The following is a 25,704-nucleotide window of genomic DNA, read 5'->3' as shown; positions in this document are numbered from 1 at the left end:
GGTAAGACGTAAGTGGAGGTAGTTGTAGGCAAAGCAATCGTAGATGAAGCAGTGGTAGTAATAGTAGTGCTCATGGTCGTTGCTATACTAATCGTTGTTGAACATGACGATGATGAATCTGACGTCTTTTTTCGCTTGCCCTCATCAAATAGTTCACCACTGATAAATTTATATCTTTGCCCGTCTTCAACTTCGTCATCAATTGGGTAGCTTCTATAAGGAATGGTTGTTTTAGCTGCGAGTCTATTAGCCATTGTATTGTGAACGTAATAGAACAACGACAGAAATAAATTTAAGTTGAAATATTTTAGCAATGTGTATTAGCAACTACGATCAAAGACGTGTTCTAAATGTGCACTTGTTTCCGGATTGTCACAATTGCGGGAGATGTGCGATGTCCCTCACATCAGATCACGATTCGAGTCAAACGCTACGTGTTTCGTGATTGGATGAGTGCTTAAGAATCAGTGTTTCCAGTGGTGAGTCCGTTTCACACTTATTTTCGTAATAGCGTTATCCATCCGATTTTTGCAAAATATGCAATTAAAAAAGACTCTGTACTCAGTTATGTGTGAATGCACCGGCATTTTTTGTTTTTAAAATATTATTCTGAGTATTTATCTGTTGTAAGAAATAATTTATATTTTGCTCAGCGCTTTAAATTACACAAAACAAATAGGGTAAAAGTTGGCTTTCATCAATAAATTGTGTTTACTTTCCCTTTAATTGGCAGTATCTTGCCTTGTTGGTGGTCCTCTCTCTTGATTGACAGTATCTTGCCTTGTTGGTGTTCCTCTCGCTTGATTGGCAGTATCTTACCTTGTTGGTGGTCCTCTCTCTCGATTAACAGTATATTGTCTTGTTGGTGGTCCTCTCTCTTGATTGACAGTATCTTGCCTTGTTGGTGTTCCTCTCGCTTGATTGGCAGTATCTTACCTTGTTGGTGGTCCTCTCTCTCGATTAACAGTATATTGCCTTGTTGGTACTTTTCTCTCTTGATTGACAGTATCTTACCTTGTTAGTGGTCCTCTCTGTTGATTGACAGTATCTTACCTTGTTAGTGGTCCTCTCTGTTGATTGACAGTATATTGCCTTGTTGGTACTTTTCTCTCTTGATTGACAGTATCTTACCTTGTTAGTGGTCCTTTCTGTTGATTGACAGTATATTGCCTTGTTAGTGGTCCTCTCTCTTGATTGGCAGCATCTTGCCTTGTTGGTGGTCCTCTCTTGATTGGCAGTATATTGCCTTGTTGGTACTTTTCTCTCTTGATTGACAGTATCTTACCTTGTTGGTGGTCCTCTCTCTTGATTGGCAGCATCTTGCCTTGTTAGTGGTCCTCTCTGTTGGTTGACAGTATATTACCTTGTTGGTACTTTTCTCTCTTGATTGACAGTATCTTACCTTGTTGGTGGTCCTCTCTCTTGATTGACAGTATCTTGCCTTGTTGGTGTTCCTCTCGCTTGATTGGCAGTATCTTACCTTGTTGGTGGTCCTCTCTCTCGATTAACAGTATATTGTCTTGTTGGTGGTCCTCTCTTGATTGACAGTATATTGCCTTGTTGGTACTTTTCTCTCTTGATTGACAGTATCTTACCTTGTTAGTGGTCCTCTCTTTTGATTGACAGTATCTTGCCTTGTTAGTGGTCTTCTCTGTTGATTGACAGTATCTTACCTTGTTAGTGGTCCTCTCTCTTGATTAACAGTATCTTACCTTGTTAGTGGTCCTCTCTCTTGATTGACAGTATATTACCTTGTTGGTACTTTTCTCTCTTGATTGACAGTATCTTACCTTGTTGGTGGTCCTCTCTCTTGATTGACAGTATCTTACCTTGTTGGTACTTTTCTCTCTTGATTGACAGTATCTTACCTTGTTGGTGGTCCTCTCTGTTGATTGACAGTATATTGCCTTGTTGGTACTTTTCTCTCTTGATTGACAGTATCTTACCTTGTTAGTGGTCCTCTCTCTTGATTGACAGTATCTTGCCTTGTTGGTGGTCCTCTTTCTTGATTGACAGTATCTTGTCTTGTTGGTGGTCCTCTCTCTCGATTAACAGTATATTGTCTTGTTGGTGGTCCTCTCTTGATTGACAGTATCTTGCCTTGTTGGTGGTCCTCTCTCTCGATTGTCAGTATCTTACCTTGTTGGTGGTCCTCTCTCTTGATTGACAGTATATTACCTTGTTGGTACTTTTCTCTCTTGATTGACAGTATCTTACCTTGTTGGTGGTCCTCTCTCTTGATTGACAGTATCTTGCCTTGTTGGGGGTTCTTTTTCTTTATTAACAATGTATTGTCTTGGTGGTGGTCCTCCCTTTTTATTGGCGGTATTCTGCCTTGTTGGTGGTCCTCTCTCTTGATTGACAGTATCTTGCCTTGTTGGTAGTCCTCTCTCTTGATTGACAGCATCTTGCCTTGTTGGTGGTCCTCTATCTTTTGATTGGAAGTATCTTGCCTTGTTGGTGTTCCTCTCACTTGATTGGCAGTATCTTACCTTGTTAGTGGTCCTCTCTTTTGATTAACAGTATATTGTCTTGTTGGTGGTCCTCTCTCTTGATTGACAGTATCTTGCCTTGTTGGTGGTCCTCTCTCTTGATTACCAGCATACTGTTTTGTTGGTGGTCCTCTCTCTTGATTGACAGTATCTTGCCTTGTAGGTGGTCCTCTCTCTTGATCGGCATTATCTTGCCTTGTTGGCTCTTTCTTTATTAACAGTGTATTGTCTTGGTGGTGGTCCTCTCTCTTGATTGGCGGTATCCTGCCTTGTTGGTGGTCCTCTTTCTTGATTGACAGTATCTTGCCTTGTTGGTAGTCCTCTCTCTTGATTGACAGTATCTTGCCTTGTAGGTGGTCCTCTCTTTTTATTGGCAGTATCTTGCCTTGTTGGTGGTCCTCGCTCTCTCTCTCTCTCTTTTGATTGGCATTATCTTGCCTTGTTGGTGGTCCTCTTTCTTGATTAACAGTATATTGTGTTGTTGGTGGTCCTCTCTTAATTGACAGTATCTTGCCTTGTTGGTGGTCCTCTCTCTTGATTGACTGTATCTTGCCTTGTAGGTGGTCCTCTTTCTTTATTGGCAGTATCTTGCCTTGTTGGTAGTCCTCGCTCTTGATTGACAGAATCTTGCCTTGTTGGTGGTCCTCTCTCTTGATTGGAAGTATCTTGCCTTGTTGGTGGTCCTCTCTCTTGATTGACAGTATCTTGCCTTGTAGGCTATGCGCGCCTCTTTTTTGATCGGTGGTATCTTGCCTTGTTGTTTCTCTGGTCTTGCTGTTGGGTTTCTTGCCTTCGATGGTCGTCTCATCGTTTTGGTAATTCTCTTAGTAGCTTTTTAATTTTTTGTTGGTTTCCTTTTTCGAGTTTTCTTGGTAATTATCTTGTCTTGCCCATTGTTGTTATTGACTTGGTGCTCTCTCACCCTTTAATTTTTTAACACGTTTTTTAGAAAGATATTATGGTAACTGTGGTTGGGCTGCCTCTGATGTTCGGGATGGTGAGAGGCCTTTAGAGCGAGATTTTCTAGCCTGCGAGACTGAGCAGGATAGGAAATGTGGTTTGCTCCACTGCGTCTTTGATGATGAAAACAATCTTGAGACTCGTATCATTAACTATCCTCTCGTCATTTTTCCTCAGACGATCCACGATGGCTCCATCTGCATCATTTCATCTTTTGACGTTGGTAAGTCCTTCAAGAAGTCTCTTGGTAGAACAAAAACCGTAAGTTTGACACTTACCCTCAGCATATGATGCTACTGTACAGCAATGGTTTAAAATCTTTCCCATTGCTCAAACATGTAACTATATTTTAACAGTAAGTTGGTCTACCTACCCACGCAACTAGTAGTATCATTGTTGCATGGACAGCTCAAAGAATGAGCTGAAATGCATAAGTGTAAACTATGCCTACATTTATATTGAGTAAACTTTTGCCCATTTATGAATTGTTTTCCAAGTCATTTAGTTTTTCTTCTAATATTCACATCAACATTATGTCTAAGTTAACCAAAATCATCTCCAGTAACACCATCTGTAACAGCAATTATTTTTATCTCCGTTACTCCCAGTATTCATTGCTAGATTTCAGTGTGTGCATTTTTCTTTGTATCGTGCTTCAAATGCACGATACAGTGAAACTCGGATAACTCGCCCTCGGATAGCTCGAACACATGGCTAACGCGAACGGATTTGTTTGGTCCGTTCCCACGCAATGATCAATTGCTTTAGATAACTCGACTTTAACTTTGTTACTTCGAACAGTTTTTTGCCCAACGGCTACTGTTATCGCTTTAGAATATCACTTTATTCCAAGCCATAGAGATAAACATCAACTTTTAGTAGTTCTTAGGTGTCATTATTACCACTATCGGCAAAATATTTCCGTTAACGACTTTTTTAAAGGTTTGCAAATAATCAACTTTTACCAAACATCCGCTTGAGGATAGCCTTCCGAAAGCAAGGAGAAGCGAGGTAACCTTCAGATAAACTTAAAGAAAAATCGGCAAAATTGATTTTTGTTAAAACGCTCAAAAGAAAAATATGTTCTTTTTTACTGAGCGGTTCAACCGCGATCAAGTTTTGCCTATTTTAATCTGAAAACGTCCTGCCAGTCACATCACCTAAAACAAACAAACAAATCTCAAGTAGTAGGAAAATATCTATACTTTCTAATAAAAGTTGTTAAAACATTACATGAGCGGCCTCTTAATTTGCAACAAGCAATCTATGCTTTTGATATATATATATATAGTTTGTATATGTACTGATAAATGCATGCACTTGTGACAGTGTTCTCATAACTTGAACGCTCTGATAACTCGAACACTTTCTCTCGGTCCCGTGAAGGTCGAGTTAGCCGAGTTTCACTGTATATTGTTTGCAAATATGAAAATATCATTACAGTAAGGGCAAGTAACAAATAAAGAATGAAGATTCATTCGAGGAAAACTTGTTCACTGTTGATGAACAAGTTACGATTTATTATAATAATTGAACAGTGCAGATACATGCAGTATTAGCATATTCAAAGATAAGTATTCATACAAAATTGTTGCTAGCAATTAATTAGAGGTGAATTCGTACTGTAGGCCTGAAATACACAGCTGTTGATTTCAGTTTACTAACACAGCAAATCTGCAATGCTAAAGTTACATGATTGCTTCAGCATAATTGGTATGCAGCTATTATGGTAAATATTAAACGACCTCACAAACACTCCAAAAGTACTACATAGATGGCCAAAAATTTGGTTAACAAGAATTTGCACCTTGTATATCCTTTGACCATACCAGATATCAGGCAAGCTCAAACACTAGTAAAATCTTTCATGTGGCACCTTAAGTGAACATGGGTTGTCTTTCTGTAGAATTAGTAATAAAACTATTTGCATCATCAGCACCAAAGGTTGCATGTTGGCAGCATCGTAATGATTTCTGTGGCTACAGAAAGTCAGGTATTTGTCATTGCTATTTCACTGTTTCCTATATACTGAGTAGCTGTGAGCCTTTTCAGTTTAACAAGAAATGTTTGATGCCGAGTTTGGCAATGAAATTTATGTTGAGTGTTGGTCAAATTTTCTATAGCACAGGAATGGAATTTTTCTGTCATATGAGTTGTTTTTTACTTCAGTTTTTATTGTTCTTTTAGGCTGTGTATTAATTGCCTACTCAACTCTCAGATTAAGGCTTTTAATGTTTTAGTCTCAGTTTAACAATGAAAATATGTCAAGTGTGGTTTGAGTAGCTCAAGAGAATTTTGAAATTGTAGGTATATTAGTGAGTCTTTGGCAAGTTATTACATTTTTTCTTATTAAACAAAAACCTTGTGCATCGCGTCTACTTCTCTTGCCTCATGTCATGAACTGTATGTGAACCAGGGCTAAGCTACATTCTAGAAAACAACAAACTAGGAATAACTTCATAAGGCAATTGCTCTATCGTAATTAAATAACTGGCACTTGCCATTACTCACTTTCCAGTCCGTAACCCGAGCGCTGCCTGTTCTTGTCAATTTATTCTTTGTTTGTAAGCATGGCAATCATATGTTCTCAGCCTGTCATGATAGATTTATTTATGATTGCGGCACCTGGATGATTTCACTTTCTCTCAGAAGTGTTTTGGCATGAAGCCAGCTAATGTCTTTATAGTTGATGTTTTTCAGAAGCTCCTAATAAATGTATTAAAAAAATACACTTTGCCAGAGTGGTAGCATATATTCACTAGTGTCTCTGTAAATAAGCTAGCATCCAGTAGGCTTTCCTTTGGCTCATTAGCACTCACTCGTCTAAAATGTTCAACGGAAAAGGTTTTTAATATTTGCTTGTGAATTATTCTAACATCGGTTCACACAAAGTGGCGGGCTCAACGTGGCTATGTACTACTTATTGCTACGTTATTTGTACAAATGTTAATGAGCCATTTTTATCTATTTGTGCTGTTTGATATTTTATGCAGCGAATCAATCTCATCAGTATAGTTGTCTTGGTTTTGCAGGCTATAAGAATTATGACCCTGGGCAGGTACCTAATGGAGCTGATTGCGGTAATAACAGCATGTGTGTAAACTCCAAGTGTGTTCCGGTGCCTGAAAGGGTTGAGTTGTGCAGCTGTAATGGCCATGGAGTCTGTAACCAGAAACTTGAGTGCCACTGTGACATAGGATGGGCTCCACCATTCTGTAAGACAAAAGGATTTGGTGGCTCTGCTTCTAGCAACCATCCTGTCATTCCGGGCGCAAATCTCACTTTAATTGCAGGTAGGTTTACTTTGGCATAGCTGACAAAGCTGTCGCGCTATAGAAAATATACTGAATATGATACTTTCTGATCAATATTCCACCTTGCGTCAAGCAGGTGCTTATATAATTTAGATACTAATGTTAGTCGGCCACTGGTGTGTGTGTGTCAGTCAGGTACCAGTGTCCTTTGTGACTGGCGTCTATCGGGCACTGATGCCGTTAACCAGTGTCGGCGCCAATGCTTGTGGCAAATTTTTATTTCATCATACCAAAAACTTACCAGATCTCTGCCTTGCCAAGCCCAACATTGATTACAATTTTGGTGAAATGTCTGAGTAAAATGTGTATAGTATTTTTTGTAGTTCAGTTTTGAGTTAAGTTTATTTTTTTAGGTCTGATTGCCTTTTTCTGTGGAATTGTACCCCTCATCCTTGTTTCCCTATTCATCATTTATAAGAGAAAATCTGTCTTGAAGGCCAAGTATCTCATGGTTGTCAACAGGTATCTAAGATTTGTCTTCTCTACATAACAAATCATCTTATGAATGTGCTGATTTCTCGTCATCATTCAGATCTCTCTGAATGTCTGAGTTCTTGAACATGTTGTGTCCTTGTACAGCACTGATGAATGTTTTTGTCCCAAATGTGTACACAAGGATAAAGTAATGTTTTGTGTTAATAAGCATTCATTCACGGATGCTCTGTTCTTGTATTTCAGGCTGTCCTAGGTTGGTGTCGTAAGTTTTCTATTTTCAACCTTTCATGCAGAGCCCTACTTAAGCCACAATCTAACATGTCACTGCGTGATTCGCTTCTCTGATCTAATTAGTCCTATTCTTCACGCCTAAACAATATGCCTTTCTGCTGTTCATAGAGGCAATCTTGACTAGGGTTGATTGACTTGTAGCTAGATCAACGCCATACCAATCCTGTTGTTACATGAAGCTCCTGGGGGGCTCTTCAAATACCAGGTCCCATGCTAACAACAAAGTTAGTACACTCTTGCATCCTTCATGTCCTGCGTCTTTACATGTCCTCTATGCATGAGGGAAGTTGTCCGTACTATTAGTAATAAAACTATTCACACCATAAATAGCGCACTTTGTCGGTCGGCATGCTTCAGACTGATTTTTATTTACAACGGTTTTTCAAGCATATAACGATCGAAGTATTTAATTCAGTTGTATGCCGAGATTTGCGCTAGGTTATTCAATTCTTTATTCCAACTTTCAGAATTCTCTGCATTTCACACAAATTTGTCTGTTATGAATTAAAATTGCTTGAGATTTCTAACGTTAGACAGTAAAATATGTCAAGTATTGTTTAAAAAAGACATTTAGTTTATAGTAAGACTAACTGAATGCCCGGCGTTGCACGGGTAATAAATGATGTTTTTGCACAGAGAATTTATTTTTAATCAACACATACAACATTTACCATTCTAACTTTTAATAACTTTTAAATGTAGGCGTTTGTTTATTTCTGTTTGTGCTCTAATTAAATTTATGCTATATATACAAATATTTATAGCATTTTAGGGAAGTTTGGGCATGTATTTTTCTTCTATTATACTGGCATTCCAGTGCGCCATTAAAGACTGGCAGGTGTAATAAGTATGTCTGCAATTATTCCATAGTATGGCAAGGGTGCTGCGTGATGTAGTGTTTAGCTGGTCTGCAAAACCGGTGTTTCCCAGTTTGATTCCAGTGCAAAGCAATTTGTTTGTTCCTAACGCTAGCAAGCGTGCGTATTTATCGCTATAACTGGACATACAACAGGCCAATAAACAAACACTTAGTATTGAATTTATGATAAGATGAGTTAATTTTTAGTGAATTTTTTTAATACTATAATTAAATTGCTTTTCCCAGCTTTCAAACTGACTAAAATGTTTAATCTTTCCTCCTGGTCCAATTGTAAAATTTATGCTGAACACTATGAGAACTGAGAAGCATCATAAAAGATAATACAATTTCTTTAAATGTAAGATGTCAGTTTGCGCAAAGTTACTTGTTTTTTGTTATGAAATTATTCCAAATAAATATTGTATATAGGTTAAATCAATAGGTTGATCAAAAGTTCAGCAAAGTTAGGTGTATAGGACTGTCAAAAGTTCAGCGAAGTTAAGTGTATAGGACTGCCAAGAGTTCAGCAAAGTTCGGTGTATAGGATTGCCAAAACCTTGTAATTTAACTTAATCAAATTACCCGCTAATAAGAGGAAAAATTCAGCTGTCTGTTTGCAGTAAAAAATGCCTCATAAACTACAAAGCAGTAGGGTCCTGTCCCTTTCATTCTTCACTCGCTTAGGGAGGATCCAGGCGCTCAAAAAATACTTCTCTCTTAAGGCGCACCCAATGGTGCTCTCCTCCCCACCTCGTGCTTCATGTAACAACTATGGCTATTTTTTCACTTGATTACACTATCGCAGACGTTCAATTTATGGCTTCCCGTAACTCTTTCACTACCGTAAGTCCTCATGCTCAAGCCTGAGGACTCTGAGATTTCTGAGCTCAAGGCTTGTGCTCAAAAACAGATGACTTACGAAAGAAAAAATAATCCTCCAACAAGCCGCCTGTGGTATCTAGCCGTCCTTATCAACAACTGCATATGCCCACAGACCGCGGCTAACGACTGAGGTTTTGTTGTCTTTGCCCCCTTCAGGACCGAGAGTGTTGAGACGGGTTTCGCTATACCCCAGTCCTCTTGAATAAGAAAACAGGCTACATCAGTACATGTGAAAAAATTTTCTTTTATTTCCAAGTTTGAATTAAAATTCCTGAACCCTTGCATCTAGAACTTACTTGCCATGTCTCAGCTAGATTTTTATCTGCTTCGATGTCAGCAGGTATTAACACGCTCCCAACCGCTTGTCTCCCACTCGTGTGTCACGAATTCATATCAAATTAGAGCGATAAATTCTTTTTTCGTCTAAAGTATTCCATAAACATGACGTTGAAAATAAATGAGTAGGTCGCCAAAACCCCATACATACAAGTGTATCATGACTGCGATTCTATGGTTATAGCGCGCAACTGAGCAAAGACCACACTTAGCGAGAAGCCGCCCTTAGCCTCACGTAAGTTTTAAAAACTTGGCTTTAGCCACGGTCTATGACCTTGGACCAGAAGCCGCGCCCAACGACAAGCCGCGCGGCTTGAGCAGAAGGACTTACGGCGTACATACATATGTAATCTTTCCATCATCTTACATCATTGTATTGATGATTATCAAGAGGGTGTTAGACCTAAGAGGTAGAATTGTTGCTTGTTTAACACATGTTGATATAGAAGTACTATCTATTGCATGCCTATGTTTTGAAAATTTTCAGTACACAACAGTAGAGTTAACATAGATTTTCTATGAGAAATAAGATCACTTTTCAGAAATCGGTGAAGCCTCTTAATGGCTTCTTTGCTGTTATATTTAGATTTAAAAAGAACTCATCGCCTACACTTAGCAATCCATTAGTTGGATTAACTAGTTTGGATACAGAAACTGGGCATTCAAGCAATCAAGTCGAAAAATTCAAGAACTCGCATAACAAGACTGGTGAGTTTTGTGTTAGCTAATTGGAGTTGTACTCTCACTCGAAGTGTGGATGGCAATGCGCTATAAATATGTCTACAGTACATGATTCTAGCCTGGGCATGGCTCTCGTGGGGAATTGGGAGAGAGAGCCTTGGACACATAGCAACACGCAAGGAAGACAACTCTAAAAGTCGACTTCTGAAGCCGCTAATATCACAATCGTTATTTCCGAAGGAGTATCATGTGACGGTCTTATTTATGATCCACGCGAGTATTATGTACGAATTATTTTTAATCTGAATTGGCAGCAAACAAACGCTGGTTAGTAAGTATGAAATGTTGGTTGCATAATAAATTAACCACGAGAGTTATATTATTTCATGTTCAATTCATTATGTTTTGATTTAATTATAATAAAAAATTAAATTGATTTAATAAAAAAGTTTCACAATAACAATACAAACATAGGAAACGAATAGCAATAGAACAACAAAAATGAATCGTATGTTGCTAGTAAAGAAAAGTTTATCTAGTAAAAAGTAATCTCAGTTTTATTTTACTCGCGAGTATTATGATTACTCGCGACAGTTATTATGAACAACTCGGACCTACCACTGCAAAACGGTGCCATCTGACAGCAAATACTCTTTCCGAAGCCAGTAGGAAGAACTATAAATTGGTCAAAACCTGCGATAATATGTTGTAAAGCTTGAAACTGTTCTGGTCTCAGTGTGACTATGCCTAGCTTTGATAGTAATTTTTGAATCGCTCCATTTTTTATCAGTGTAGGAAATGAAACTGCTAACGTGAAAACGCAAGAGAATAGTAACCTATAGTTCTTATCGTTTTATTGTCACACTGGGTGTTATGTAACCATCCAGCCTATCAAAAATATAAGGCTTTTTACTAGATCAAGTCACGTGACCGTGACAATAGGCTTTTAAACGCGCCACATCTAATACATCGTGAGATCCGAATCTAACGACACGCTTCCATTAGTATCAGTCTGAGCGTCATATGTAACATATGTCGCTCGTTGTGCAGAAGTTATCTTACCTTTTTTCGCTATGTGTCCCAGGCTCTCTCTCCCAATCACCCACGAGAGCCATGCCCAGGCTAACCTGATTTCATATGTGACGCACAACCAGTCAATGGTTTGCAGATCAGTGGCATCTGCACAGCTAAAGACCTTTTCGTTACTATTGCCTCTCTACGTTTGTCTTTTGTGCTCACATTGACAAGCATATGTATAATTTCCTGCCATAGCTTGAGAGTAGCAATACTCAGAGTCACTTACAGTTGTATACTGGTTAGTATATTATGGCGTGTATTGGTTAGGGTATCATAGTTTATGCTTTTGGTGCATAATTAAATATGTCAATACTATTGTGTACTGTTGAACCTCCATTCGCAATCTTTTTGCGACTTAAATCATAACTGCCACGAACGGCTTTCATTGTTTGCTCATAGGTAAATCAGAGACGCTGATTCCGATTTTGTACTCAAAATAGAGATTGGTCAACTAACTTTTAAAGTCTTTTTTGTTTTTGAAGGCTTTCTTAAAGCGATTCAATATCGGTGTCGCAATCGACACAACAAGACTCGCCCATAAATATATGACGTAACTTAGGTTTTTAGGGATGGAAGTTGGGGATGTTTCGTCCGATCTAGAATTATAGAGATGTTTGTATTAAAAAAACCCATTATTTTCTAAAATCAGCCTTCAAAATAATCTCAGTCTTTTCTGAAAGGTAGATAAGCTATTTAACATTGCTTGTAGCTTGTTACAGGATGTTTAATAGACGTAACGCCAAGGAAAATGAGCTCAAAAAAAACTTGATTTTATCACAAGCTAGCGTTGTTATCGCGCTTTTTTGAGCTCATTTTTCTTGGCACCACCTTTATGCTTTGCATAGAATCTATGCTGCCATTTTCTATTTCAGTCATATCATCACCCATATTCCAAAGCACAACCAACTCCGCAACCACTAACAGTCTGAAGTCCGAGTCCGGACAGTCCAAAGTTCTCGAGACATCTGCATCTGTACCAACTAGGGCAGCCCCACTTCCTCCAAGTGCTGCCAGCAAATCTAATAGAAGTCAACGAACATATGAGAATGTTTCTCCCTCTGTTCATAGCCAGTCATCACGAGCTTCCAAGAGGGCTGATTCAGCCAATCGTTCTTCCCCTTCAAAACCAGCAGTCTTGCCAAAACCCAAGCCTGTCTTGCCAAAGCCCAAGCCTGTCCATCAGTAAGCCACCTGGTTCTGACTGGGTCATCTCATCATCTATTTCTCATTCCATGTTTGGATTTAAAGATAATCTAAGGAAGTTATATCTAAAAGTTTGTGATTTCGATTTACCGCTCAAGAATTTGTTCTTTTATTTTATTTGCTCTATATCAAACTTTCTTTATGTTCAGTACCAAGTTATTATGGACATCTACCGCAATCAAAATGTTTTTTTGTTTTTAAATAATAATGATATTTTACATTACTGTTAGTTATTGATACATACTTCTTTATTTTTGTTAATGTCATGTTCGCTTGAAACGAGTTAATATATTTTGAGGAATAAAGATCGATGTAAGGAAAAAAATATCTGGTAGATGTCGGTCATGCATCTCGGTGTTGGCTGATGAGCGCCTACATCAGGCTATCTGCCAGGGCACAACCATGAGGCTTATTCAAATGAGACAAATGCACAAACGAATTCTGCATTAATTTTTCTTTAACTTGCTAAACTTACCTTGTGGATATTCAGTGCGTTTTGTTTGATTTTATTGTACCAACAACAAAATCTTAGGCATCTCGATTTTATATTTTAATTATTGCATAGCCAAATTGAGCATAAGGACAAAATAAATTAAATGTTTACCTGGAGCTCTAACAGTTATTGTTAGTCTATTGTTAACTCTAACAATGGTTGTCAAATTAAAGTTATTGCCAGTTTAACTTGGCAATAAACAGTTTATAAACTCTAACCGGCAATAAACTTCAAGTTTGTTGCCAATCTCCTTGTTGGCAATAAACTACCAAGGAGATTTATTGTTTGTTTGGCGCCAAACAAACAATAAATCTTGCTTTTTTGGTGTCAGATGATAACCATTAATCACCTGGTGCCAATAATTTTGGTGCGTCAATCAGCTGTAGGAAATCATTTCAGGCACTACAGCACAGATAAATTTTTGGCAATCAATACACAGTTTATTGTTTACAACAATGGAGATGGTCTAATAAACAACTTAGAACAATTATAACAAATGAAAATTATAACTCAAGTTGAATATTCAGTGATATCCAACTTCAGTTATTATAGGTCAAATTATAGCTCTTATTGGGTCAAGCTCTTGGCATGTTGCAAAAAAGTAGAATTGTACTTGCATAAAACATTCAGTTGCTAAAAAGTTTCTGAAGGAGTTATAACACCTCGACCTCGTTGAAAGCAATTTTACATGAGAAAACAACTCCCAAAGATATTCACTAATTTCCATCTGGTTTCCACTAAACTAGTACATGTAGGTGTTATTGATGTTTCTTAGTAACCCTTGCAATCAAAAATGCAAATCTTGCAGTAATCTAAAGACAATAATATGTGTCAGATGACAGTAAAAATGGATAATTGATGTAACACCAAGTGAAGATGTAAAAAACATTCTGTAGAATGGATGCTACATCATGGGTAGTATCATACTGTAAAAAAAATATTCACACCATTATAAAAAGTAAAACAATATTTGCTTGAAATTATGTGTTTAAATGTTTGTCATTAGGTAGTTCAAGAAAACAAACAACATACATTTTGAAAGAATTGTAAACCTAATTTGTATTTTGAATGCAATGATAGTGAACTTCAGTCACAATATTTCATAAGAAGCTTTATTAAAAGTAAATCAATTCAAAATTTTCAAAAACTACGAGACTATTGCATGGAATGATGCAATAATTACTAAAAAAACATAAAAATGACATTAATCAACAATTTGGAACCATGTTTTTAAAATGTGCATCGATAGCTGTGTATCGATATAAGTATTTGTATTTTTATGTAAATGCCATGTAATTAACAATCAGAAGAAAAAATATTGTATTACTTTTATGGAAAACGATAAAAGTTAGTTCGAGCTTTACAAAAGTAGGACTTGTTAAGTCCATTCCTCGGTATTCACCTGTAGTGGTTTTTTGGTAGTTTTGCTTATCTGCAATTTGAGTCTAGCTTTAACTTTTCAAAACTGTACATTTTTATTGTAGTGCAAAGGTTCAAAACTACAACAAAGAATTTAATGATGTGTGGCATCAATTGTATTAGACATATCCATATAAGCTATGTCAATACAACTTGTTCTTATATGACAGTAAAGATTACACTTCGAAATTTTGTCATAAATAGCAGCAAGTTTAGAAAGTTATAATAATTACTAAATTCAAATGTACACTTAATTCATAATACTGATCTCAACATGAGATGAGTTATTTTAAGTTATGAGTCATTTGTTAAAATTTTACTAGTTTGCACAAACAAAAATTACTTCTATGACAAATAATTAAACATATGCGATAGGGATGAGATACCTTTTCATTTCCTCCCGACTAAACATACGCCCTGCATGACCTACACAGTCTATAAAAGCAAAAAGGTTGTTTATAATCTTCCTCCAGATCACTTGTTTTCCTTGCTAATAAACCTGCTTGCGCTTCATTATTTTCATTAATCAATTAGAAAAGTGGGATCATCATCAGCTGCTTTGCTAGGTAGAACGTACCTGCTAATGAAGTTCTTCGGCGATTTGATAAATGATGGCTTTTTCTTTCTGCTTCTTTTGGAGACCTTGGGCAACTGCATGACATTCACCAAATCATAGTGTTCCAATTTTATTCCTGAATTTTCATAACGTCTTTGAGGTTTGTAGTATTCTCGAGAAGTTAATTTCAAACTATCCCATTTTTAGGTTTTTCCCATGCCTTGAACCAATTTTGTCAGTCCAGCTAATTCATATGATAGTTGCTATAAATTATACCTTTTGCACTTATGGTTTGGTGAATTCCTTAGCAAATTCCTGAACATTTACCTAGTTGGAACAGCAAGTACATGTGTAGTCTTATTAGGTCGTTATTCAGAAATAATTCCAAGTTGTAAAGGATATTTTGCAATAATTATTGCAAGTTTAATGTTTCGATAAAAGTTTGAATGCTAATTTTTTTTCTGGCAAGCTCGCAGCATGGTGGGTGCCAACTGGATGAGCTATTGCGCTTTATTGGCATGGTCATGGTGTGGAATCCTGAGCTCCCGCTCCAATGTCTGTAGCTAACTTTAAGCCTCTTTGGCAGTTGTCTGAAACTATTAAAGCGGCCAAATATTCCCAACATCGGATCCAATTCTGCATTCTTTGACCTCAATGAATTGTAAACAGTTGATTTTAGCTGCTACATCCAAAAGCTGAGAGATACACTTTTCTACATATTTCTATTTGTCACATCTGAAGCCTTGGCTTGGAATAGAGCCTTCGCAGTAGACAGAATTCATCACCCATTCGTTGAACAACAGCCTCTCAATGCTATCTTATAATCAACTGTTTGTTGCTAATTTCCTTCAGTTTTTTGCCCGTCACGTTTACTTTCACCACTGATTTACCAGGGTCTACATGTATCCCACTGCTGCCATCACTGTGCTAATTGCACCAACATTTCTGTAAGCAATTTCTGGGTTTTCAGCACTAATGTTTGGTAGGAAATGCCTGGTCTTATATCTTTGATTACAATCTTAGAATTAAATATAAAAAAAAGAATGAGCTTTTTATTTTTATAAACAAACCTTCATGCGTTAAACGCAGGAATAATAATTGTGCCGCATCGACAGTAGTTTCTAGAACAACAAAAACATTCCAAAAACTTGCTCTTAAATATGAGCAATCACAGTAATTTTTTTAATCCCTCTTCAAAACAGCTCGTCCGGAAAGCTAGTAACCTTGAAATAGTAGCATTGATTAAGCACTGAATAGACAATCTTAAAATTTTAATATTCTTGAGGCAATTAAACAAGTTGATGCCATTGATGATGGAACAAACTGGAATTACAGTACTTGTATGACAAATAAACTGCCGAGATAACATCTACCCATGTACGATCAAAAATGCATTTAGCTGCGATTCTACCGAAAACAACAAAACAAATGGTGAAAAATGCTTGGTTTTCTTAGAGCTTCACGTATAGCAGTCAGATGTGGGTATGGTAGGATTGTGAAATTCATCACACCATACATTTACGTACGTTGTTGAGAATAAAGAAGTTCTTTGGTAGCTACAGGTTAAATGTTTTTTCAGTCAGGGCAAATCATACTTTATATATTAAATTATATGATCTGTAATTGAACTGATCACAGAACCCTCAACAAGACCCTTTTGAGCGCATAACAAAACAATAAAACTGGACAAGTGACAACTAGAATTAGAAATTGTCTGGAATCATTGGAACTTTCTGAACCTCATTTAAGCCATATTTGACATTTGATATTGTACCACATTTGTAAAAGTAAATAATTGGCTGAATAGAAATCGTAAGCAAATCTGAATCTCAACAATGTTTGTATAAAACCCTAGAATCAGATTTACAGTTTAGAATCAGCAGAAGAAAAGAACCTTTTTCCCATTTGAGCGACATACTGGTGAGCCTCGTCAAAAAGGTCTGCTCCGACTTCCTCTCGCACTCTTTTAGACCACACACAGAGTTTAGGATACTCTGAGAAATCCATGTTTAGACCAAGTTGTGGTTGCATTAATTCACAAACACCCAAGATATCAGCGATAGACATGGAGTCACTGTTGATAAATGGTGTTTCTTTTAAAAAGATATTCTCCATTTTCTTCAAAGACGCATATAGTACCTTCCTACCCATTTCTGCTTTTGCTTCATCGACGGGTTTCCCAGTTGTCATTGGCTGTATAAACTACAACAGAGACCTTTTCAATAAATAAATATGTACAGCATCCATCAGACACACGAAACTAAGACAAATCGACAAGGCACATTATCTTAGGAAAAACTTAAATGATGCCATAAAATGCTTCCATATAAAAAACAGGGATTAAACGTCAAAATTCCTTAAATGGGTACAAACCAAGACAGACATACTAGTACTTCAAACAAGGAGTTGCCCAATTTGGTAGACGTTATAACTCAATATTAGCTATTACACACACCCGTGCTTGAAAAAGGGTGCCTCCTCCCATTCGAAGGTTCAAATGCTGCCACTGAGTGAAGATATCGATCCTTGCTTGAGCCTCGAGGTCGGTAGGGTAAAGAGAGGTGATATTGTGCTTTGTACATAAGTACTTTAGAATCGCTACACTGTAAGAGCAGATGGTACCAGTACAGTCAGTTTATACTCTCTTAATGTAATGTTTACATTTGATATAAGGGAATACATATGAACAAGGTTGTGACCATAGAGTTATCTCCCCCTAGAGTGATAACTGTGCATTCAACAACACGAGCGTTTCCGGTGCCAACAAGGAGCGTTTAGGCCACGCCTCTTTTTTGTGCTAGTCAATCGTAGTGATCGACAGAACAATAACGTCAGCCATGAGAATGATCATGAATTTCCAGTTAAGATAGTAATTATTGCTCATATTAAAGAAATGATGATTATAGTTTATTACTCTAATATATGCTTATTATTTAAAGCAATTCAATACCTACATGCATTGAAAAGGCACTGAATAGATGGTGTTAAGTAAGTGAGTTAATGCAATCAGTTACTCTAATGATATACAGCCCCCACACATGAGGGGCTGTATATCATTGGTTATTCATAGATAAGATAGATAGTCATACTGGGGTTGTATTACATTGGTGTGATGGGAAGCTAATCGACTGCCATCAACTGAAAGTATTGACATTGTATGGTGATAGAGTGATTCATTGTCACCTCAGTTCACAAACAGCCCTTGCATATAATCTTAGATTTCAATACATATCAATCAAATACATAGACTAGCTTGAAGCAAAGATGTCCACTAGTTAGTGGACATCTTTGCTTGATGTAAGCAAGCAAAAAGTTTGAAAGTTAGAGTGGCAAATGTTGTTATATGTTAAATAAAAATAAATTATACTTAATTATACTAAATTATAATTATTTAAAAATAAAATAGACTTTTTATTACTTTATTTATTAAATAAAGTAATAGAAATTAGCTATGATTACAATAATTTTTTATTGTAATCATAGCTAAACAGATTATAATTAGCACTACTTGCTAATTAATTTACATTTAAACACATTTGCAGTTTCATTTTTCTTCCTAATTCATTTCAACAAAAAACTTCTTTCATGATATGAAATTTAAAAGTGGTAGTTGTTTGAATAAGCTTGAAAACATTTACAGTTGTTTTTATTTTCTCTCTTCTCTTCATTTATTTCAATTGCACAAAACACTTTTCATAATATGTTGTTTGAAAGTTAAAGTGGCAAATGTTATATATTAAATAAAAATAAATTATACTTAATTCTACTAACTATAATTATATAAAAATAAAATATACTTTTTATTACCTTATTGATTAAATAATTTTTCATTGTAATCATAGCTAAACAGATTATATTTAGCCATTACTTGCTAATTATTTTACATTTAAACACATTTACAGTTTTATTTTTTTCCTAATTTATTTCAACAAAACACTTCTTTCATGATATGAAATTTAAAAGTTGTAGTTGTTTGAAAAAGCTTGCAAACCTTTAGAGTTGTTTTCTTTTTCCTCTTAATTCATTTAAACTGCTTAAAAATATTTTCTTATGATATGAAGTTTAAAAGTTAGAATAGTAAATGTTATATAAAAATAAATTTTCAGTCCAAATACTTTTTTATTACTCGGGCAACACCGGGTAGTACAGCTCATAGTTGATGGCAGTTGATTAGCTTCCCATCACACCAGTGTAATACAACCCCAGTATGACTATGTATGTTATCTATGAGTAACTGCTTGCATTACCTTCACTTTCACTCACTATCTATTCAGTGCCTTGGCAAGTCATGTAGGTATCAGGGATTACGTGTATGTCACAATTTCCATTTTCATAATTCATTTCCATATTATTTCCATTTTCATAATTCATTTCCATATTATTTCCATTTCCATATTATTTCCATTTCCATAATTCATTTCCATATTATTTCCATTTCCATATTATTTCCATTTCCATAATTCATTTCCATATTAATTCCATTTCCCTACTTCATTTCCATAGTATTTCCATTTCCATATTATTTCCATTTCCATAATTCATTTCCATTTCCATAAAAGTTCCATAATTCATTTCCATATTAATTCCATTTCCGTAATTCATTTCCATATTATTTCCATTTCCATAGCACTTCCATAATTCATTTCCATATTATTTCCATTTTCATACCATTTCCATACTTGTAAAATAAAATTTCCATATCCATTTCCCTAAAATTATGGAAATATTTATGTTTATGGAAATGAAAAAGTAAACATTTCCATAATATGTTTAGCAATCCCTGGTAGGTATTGAATTGCTTTAAATAATAAGCATATATTAGAGTAATAAACTATAATCATCATTTCTTTAATATGAGCATTAATTACTATCTCAACTGGAATTCATGATCCTTGTTTAACCCTTCTCATGGCTGATGTTATTGATCTAGTCAATCACTACGACTGACTAGCACAAAAAAGAGGCGTGGCCTAAACGCTCCTTGTTGGCACCGGAAACGCTCGTGTAGTTATCACTCTAGGGGGAGATAACTCTATGGTTGTGACCATATCGAAAAAAATCATAACTGCACATTGGTAAGCACTCACTGATGCCCAGATGTAAAATGCATTGCAGTTGCAGTAAATCTTTGCCTGTATATCTATGTAGTTGCATCAGCAGTGCATTAGCAGTGCAGTAGCAGAAGTAAGCATGTCACAGCCATGCAGTATAACTGCATCATATACTGCAGTAGTACATGCAGTTGTACTGCATGTACAACTGCGCAGTACACAGTATACATGCAGTACAACTATTTTCTAATGTGCAGTAAGCAGTATCGGTGTAGTTGTGGTATTCCTACTGCAGAGTGCAATGCTAAACGCAATGGGAGTGTAGCTAGTGCGCGTTTTGCAGTGTTAAATGTAGTAGCAACTTTTGCATTAGGGTGTACATGAATCCAAGCCCATTTTCGTAAAACCTCATCACAGAATCAAGTATTGAGTTGATTAGTTTGTAACCACAAACACAAACTTCTGTAGGAGAGGGCAAATAAATTGATCAAAATTAGCATGTTGTATACGGGTAAAATGAGAATCTATTATATACCTAGTTTTAATTTATAATGATTTAATATATATCAATTGGAGTGGTGATTATGCTGAAAGGATGCTCTCTATTCTGAAAGGATATGGGCATTAAAGTACATGTTTATGAGCTTTCTGAACATAGCATTTGATAATTATGTACGATGCTGTACATATGCTTGCAAAGCTAGCAGTATCAGTTGATCCACAGTGTTGGTTTCTCCCGAATGTGCAGTTGCAGTACACATACAGTTTCAAAAAATGTGCATTTGCAGTGTGCATGAATCGACAAGCTTCAGGTAATGTGCCATGGAAGTAAATGCGCAGTAGATTACGGTGAGTAATTAGCAGCAGTAGAAGTGCAGTTTCATCAGCAGCAAATGTCTACTGCAACATAGGAATTTTTGACGTACTGAAAAACTACTTTGCACTGTACTGGAAGGACGCAGTTCAGTACTAATGCATCACAACCCTGCATATGAGTATGACTGCGAATTATATAGAAATGCTGAAATGAAGCAGAAAAGAAATATGCCAACCTTTCAGGGAGAATTAAGTCACCATCATGGATAACGGGGACCAGCTTAAATGGATTGATACTTTTGGCATATTCTTCTTGAAAATGTTCCCCTAAAAGCATATTGATAACAGTTGATTATAATGTTCTTATTGCTAACACCAATACAACATCTGACTGTACTACTAAGTATCACATCACACAAGCCATATTGTAAATATGACCTGCCATTTTTATAAAGCCATAGCTAACACACAAATGAATAAGATCTATTCCGTACGTGAGTTAAAAGTTGACTTGCAATAAAATTTACATTACAGGTATTTGGTACCACAAGGTTCACCAGGTTTTACTCTGTTGTATTGCAGGTGCAAAAAATGTGGAAATGTGATTACAAGCTCTTAAAAGCTCAAAAACGAACAGTTAATCGCAGCCATCACGAAAACGCCGTAGGTTGGAATCCCTTTATTTCGATGATGTACTCAAATCAACGGGGTTATTGTTTTGACACATGATGTTATCACGCGAAATGAAAGGCCAATAAAAGGCTCAACATGAAACATCTCGTAGCACTAGTTTATGACAAACAATTCGGGTTCTACTGAAAAGCCCTCATCAAATATAGATGCTCGCTACTTTAGTTTTGTTTCAGCTTGGTCTAATCACCTAGTCATAATCTGATCACATGACCCGTACTTCCTGCCAAGTGGCGTGAACAATTTCTGCAGCATTTTTAGACTATCACATGTTACCAACAGGCTCTCCATGTTTATCAGAGGATGATATGCACTCCTTCGAGCTGAGGTTAACAAAGTAAACTAATTTTTAGGCTAGGTTTTGAGATATCATTGCTTAAGGTGACAGCATTACAATGATAATGAAATAGATGCCTAAGGACAATAAACATGGTTTTTTTGAATGCGGGAAGTATATTTGTAAAAATATTTTGATGAATGAGGTTGCATGAAAGTGTAAACAAAAGCAAATCGTGTTCAACTACATCCCATTTGAGCCGTTTTGGCGAGGGATTCCAGCCAACGGCGTTTTCGTGATGGCCGCGAATAACTGTTCATTTTTTAGCTTTTAAGAGCTTGTATGACATTTCCACATATTTTGTACCTACAACACAGCAGAGTAGGACATGGTGAACTTTTTGATACCAAATAACTGTAATGTGAATTTTGTTGCAAGTCAACCTTTAAAGGTTGATTTGCAACAAAATTCACATTACAGTTATTTGGTATCAAAAGATTCACCATGTCTTACTATGTTGTGTTGTAAGTGCAAAATATGTGGAAATGTGATTACAAGCTCTTAAAAGCTCAAAAACGAAAAGCTGCCGTAGATTGGAATCTCTTCATTTCGATGACGTAGCCACGAAATTTGGTTATCGTCTTGTCACGTGATGTTCTCACGTAAATTGAAAGGCCAATAAAAAGCTCAATAAAAAACTTATCGTAGAACTAGTTTATGACAAAGACTTCGGGTTTCACCGAAGACCCCGTATCAAATATAGATGCTCGCTACTTTACAGTTTTGTTTCAGCATTATTCAATGGTCAAGTTGTAATCTGATCACGTGACCCAATACTTCGCAAATAATTTTTGCAGCACTTTTCCATTATCACACGTGACCAACAGGCTCGTCATGATTATCAGACAATGATATGTACTCCTTCGAGCTAAGGTTAAAAAGGTTAACGATTTTTTACGGTAAATTATAAGATATCAGTGCTAAAAGTGACAGCATTACAATGACGATAAAATAGACGCGTAAGAACAATAGACATGGTTTTATTGAATGCGTGAAGTAGATTTGTGAAAATATTTCCACAAATGAGGTTGCAAGAAAGTGTAAACAGAAACCATCCTGTAACAACTACGTCCCATTTGAGCCGTTTTGGAAAGGGAATCCAAACTACGGCAGTCTCGTGTGGCTGCAATTAACTGTTCGTTTTTTAGCTTTTAAGAGCTTTTAATCACATTCCCACATATTTTGCATTTACAACACAACAGAGTAAGACATGGTGAATCTTATGATACCAAATAACTGTAATGTGAATCTTGTTGCAAGGTCAACCTTTAATAAACATGGCATCATCAGGTCAAGATATATTAAAGCAGCTTGTATGACTCCATGCCAAAGAAACTACATTCGGTCATGTATAATAGTTCCTACTACATACATACAGGAAACCTTTGATGGCGCAGTTTGAATTCGAGGTAAATTTTAAAGCAAGACTATTTCTAATTTACGTCACATATTTAATTGATTGATAACAACACAAAAATATATAATCAACTCACTAAAACACATACAAAGCAAGAGATGAATGCATTCTGAATATTTTTAAAGTGTGAAGCTTAACAGAGGTGTGAGCTTATCCAAACGTAGGAAAACCTTTACCCTTACACTCAGGCCTGCCAACCCAAGAGTGGGGCAATGCTTGAAATTTGGTTTTAGGGCAATTGATGTATCAATGATAGTATATATATAAAATTGTGGAAATTGGGGCAAAAAATCTCACGCATTTCAACTTTTTCTTTGGGGTGATTGCGTTTATAAGTTGGAACAGTGAATTCGCAGAACTAATTGCAAAGACCATTGGCAACTTACAATGTTATTGTACACAATACTTTGAAAAATATTATATGTACATAAGAATAACCTTGAAGTTTAAATCTTAAAAATCAAACAAAAAATATCTTTCACAAGTGGTTTCAAAAACATTAATGGAGTTCGTTTGCAAAACAATCACGGTGACCGAGCATGTGTCGACTACCTTTTCTTAGCGCCACAGGCACGATAGTATGAGGTATTTTTGTGTATTTCAGAAAAATGAACACTGCTCTTGAAGGTTGAGACATCAAATCAATATACGCTTTCAGCATAATGATGCAGCAAATATCCAAATTACTAAATTTAAAAAAGTAGATCCTTGCAAATAGTTTTCTTGTCCAAAACTCAAACAGGGCACGCCTTAATAAAGTGATACTTGAATCACGAAAGGGTAAAGTCATAGCCCCGCTATATTACGGTAATTTGATATCAATTACGGGCTAAGTCAACAAGAAGGCAACTCTTAAATGGTGGTTCTCGTCAGGTTGCGCATCAAACTCCAATTATACGTACGTATAATTGGTAGATTATACCTTTACCTAGATTGGTCGTACAATAACTGACGACCAATCTAGGTAAGGATTTTAAGCTAAGGTCAAAGTCGAAAAACGACACGTGCTCGCGATATTGCAACAAACTTGTTCGCAAGCCTAAAACAATCCTACGATGGAGTTATCTTCCGTCACTGAATTAGCAACAATACAGTACTTACTGTCAATAGTCTGGTGGCCACAGGGCATTTTTGTGTCGTTTTTTGCCAAGGTGGCACGACAATGGGATATAACGAATCTAGGTATAAACTAGGTAGGAAAACTAGTAGGAAACTAAACTATTAATTTAGAAACATGTTAAAAGTGTCAAGCTACCATAGACCCCATCTTCTGCCATCTGTTGACACGATAATGCCCTGTGGCCACCAGACTACAAAGACCGATGCGCATTTTGCGATTTGCCAGTAGATACAGTATACAGCAGATACTGTATGCAGTGTCTGAAGTGGAGAGTGATTCTTGGGGGTACTCTCTGTCATGCCAGGAGGGTAGTGTCCAGGGCCAACGGTCCTGCTCACAGGGTGAGTCTGAGAAGGGCGCTGCACCCTCTCAGTAAAGGGGGGTCCGGGATACTCCCCCGAAATTTTTTTTCGATGAATGTCCCTATATTATGCTGTTTTCCATAACTTAAAACCTTGTGTTGTGTTCAGTAAGAAATTAAAAGTGGGCTTAGCTGCACAACCTGTGTGCTCTATGACTATGGAGACTCCAGGTTGTGATGTGAGGAAGTCAAAAAGCCCTATAGACAGTCCACACAAACCCCAGACACAAGACAGTCCCATCTCCAAGACACCATGAATATTATTATATGATAAGCTCAGTCACTCACTATTTTTTAAAATAAAGACTCTAAATTCATGACAGTCACTAATTCTTACTCACATTTAAAGAAATTATTTATTGGCCTATGCTGTTTCATTATGAATTGAAAGAAACGAAGAAACTAGTATAATAAGCAAGAATTTATTCAAAACTACTATCCAAAACACGAGAAGAATCCAAGCAATGATTAATCTTAAGCTATTCGAGGGTTCCACAGCGCGGCCGACACAGGGTCCCGTCGATTGTGTCGGTTGATAGAAAACTGATCGGTTCTTAGGTTTTTAACAAAACAATCTAGTTGATCCGCTATAATAGCAAAAACTGACTGAAAAAATTAAAGATCAGTAGGGTGATTTTCTCGGCCCGAAAACGTGTACTGTTTTTGGTGTAATGAACTCGAGCTAATATAAGTTCGGAAAGAAAAGGAAAAACCGTTGTGTGAATATTTCACTTCTATCCGGTTTTACCGCATTTAATAAAATATGAGCAACCTTATATGAGGGGGTACGCGTCCTAGGGAGTACCCCCACTAATTCTTCTTAGGGGTACGCTGTACCCCTGCGTACCCCCCAATTTCGAACACTGACTGTATGTTATATAATTTATATTCTTTATTTTCTTCCGAAGTGCCTA

At 36.6% G+C, this 25,704-nt stretch overlaps 2 protein-coding genes across 4 annotated transcripts in view; one reads left to right on the top strand and one right to left on the bottom strand.

Moving 5' to 3' along the window:
- The window catches only part of LOC137391922 (zinc metalloproteinase-disintegrin-like VLAIP-B), a 30,143-nt gene extending 17,370 nt beyond the window's left edge, over nucleotides 1-12,773 (top strand). For all 3 annotated transcript variants that reach the window (XM_068078482.1, XM_068078483.1, XM_068078484.1), the window contains 5 exons: nucleotides 3,442-3,675; nucleotides 6,485-6,745; nucleotides 7,120-7,228; nucleotides 10,156-10,277; nucleotides 12,200-12,773. In XM_068078482.1, the coding sequence (XP_067934583.1) occupies nucleotides 3,442-3,675; nucleotides 6,485-6,745; nucleotides 7,120-7,228; nucleotides 10,156-10,277; nucleotides 12,200-12,513 (1,040 nt within the window). In that variant the 3' untranslated portion in view covers nucleotides 12,514-12,773. The remainder of the gene's footprint in view (nucleotides 1-3,441; nucleotides 3,676-6,484; nucleotides 6,746-7,119; nucleotides 7,229-10,155; nucleotides 10,278-12,199) is intronic.
- Nucleotides 12,774-16,576: 3,803 nt separating this feature from the next.
- On the bottom strand, nucleotides 16,577-24,029 carry LOC137391119 (glutathione S-transferase theta-1-like). The gene is made up of 4 exons (XM_068077483.1): nucleotides 23,862-24,029; nucleotides 21,102-21,192; nucleotides 17,454-17,601; nucleotides 16,577-17,200 (listed from the first exon to the last, which is right to left on the bottom strand). Exons 1-4 carry the CDS (start codon nucleotides 23,968-23,970, stop codon nucleotides 16,862-16,864), a joined length of 687 nt encoding a protein of 228 aa, XP_067933584.1. The 5' UTR covers nucleotides 23,971-24,029; the 3' UTR covers nucleotides 16,577-16,861.
- Between the last annotated feature and the right edge of the window lie 1,675 nt (nucleotides 24,030-25,704).

Source organism: Watersipora subatra, chromosome 3 (assembly GCF_963576615.1).
Source record: "Watersipora subatra chromosome 3, tzWatSuba1.1, whole genome shotgun sequence".
Classification (NCBI taxonomy): domain Eukaryota; kingdom Metazoa; phylum Bryozoa; class Gymnolaemata; order Cheilostomatida; family Watersiporidae; genus Watersipora; species Watersipora subatra.
The sequence above is the reverse complement of the archived record's forward strand: the minus strand, read 5'-3'. Positions and strand labels throughout refer to the sequence as shown.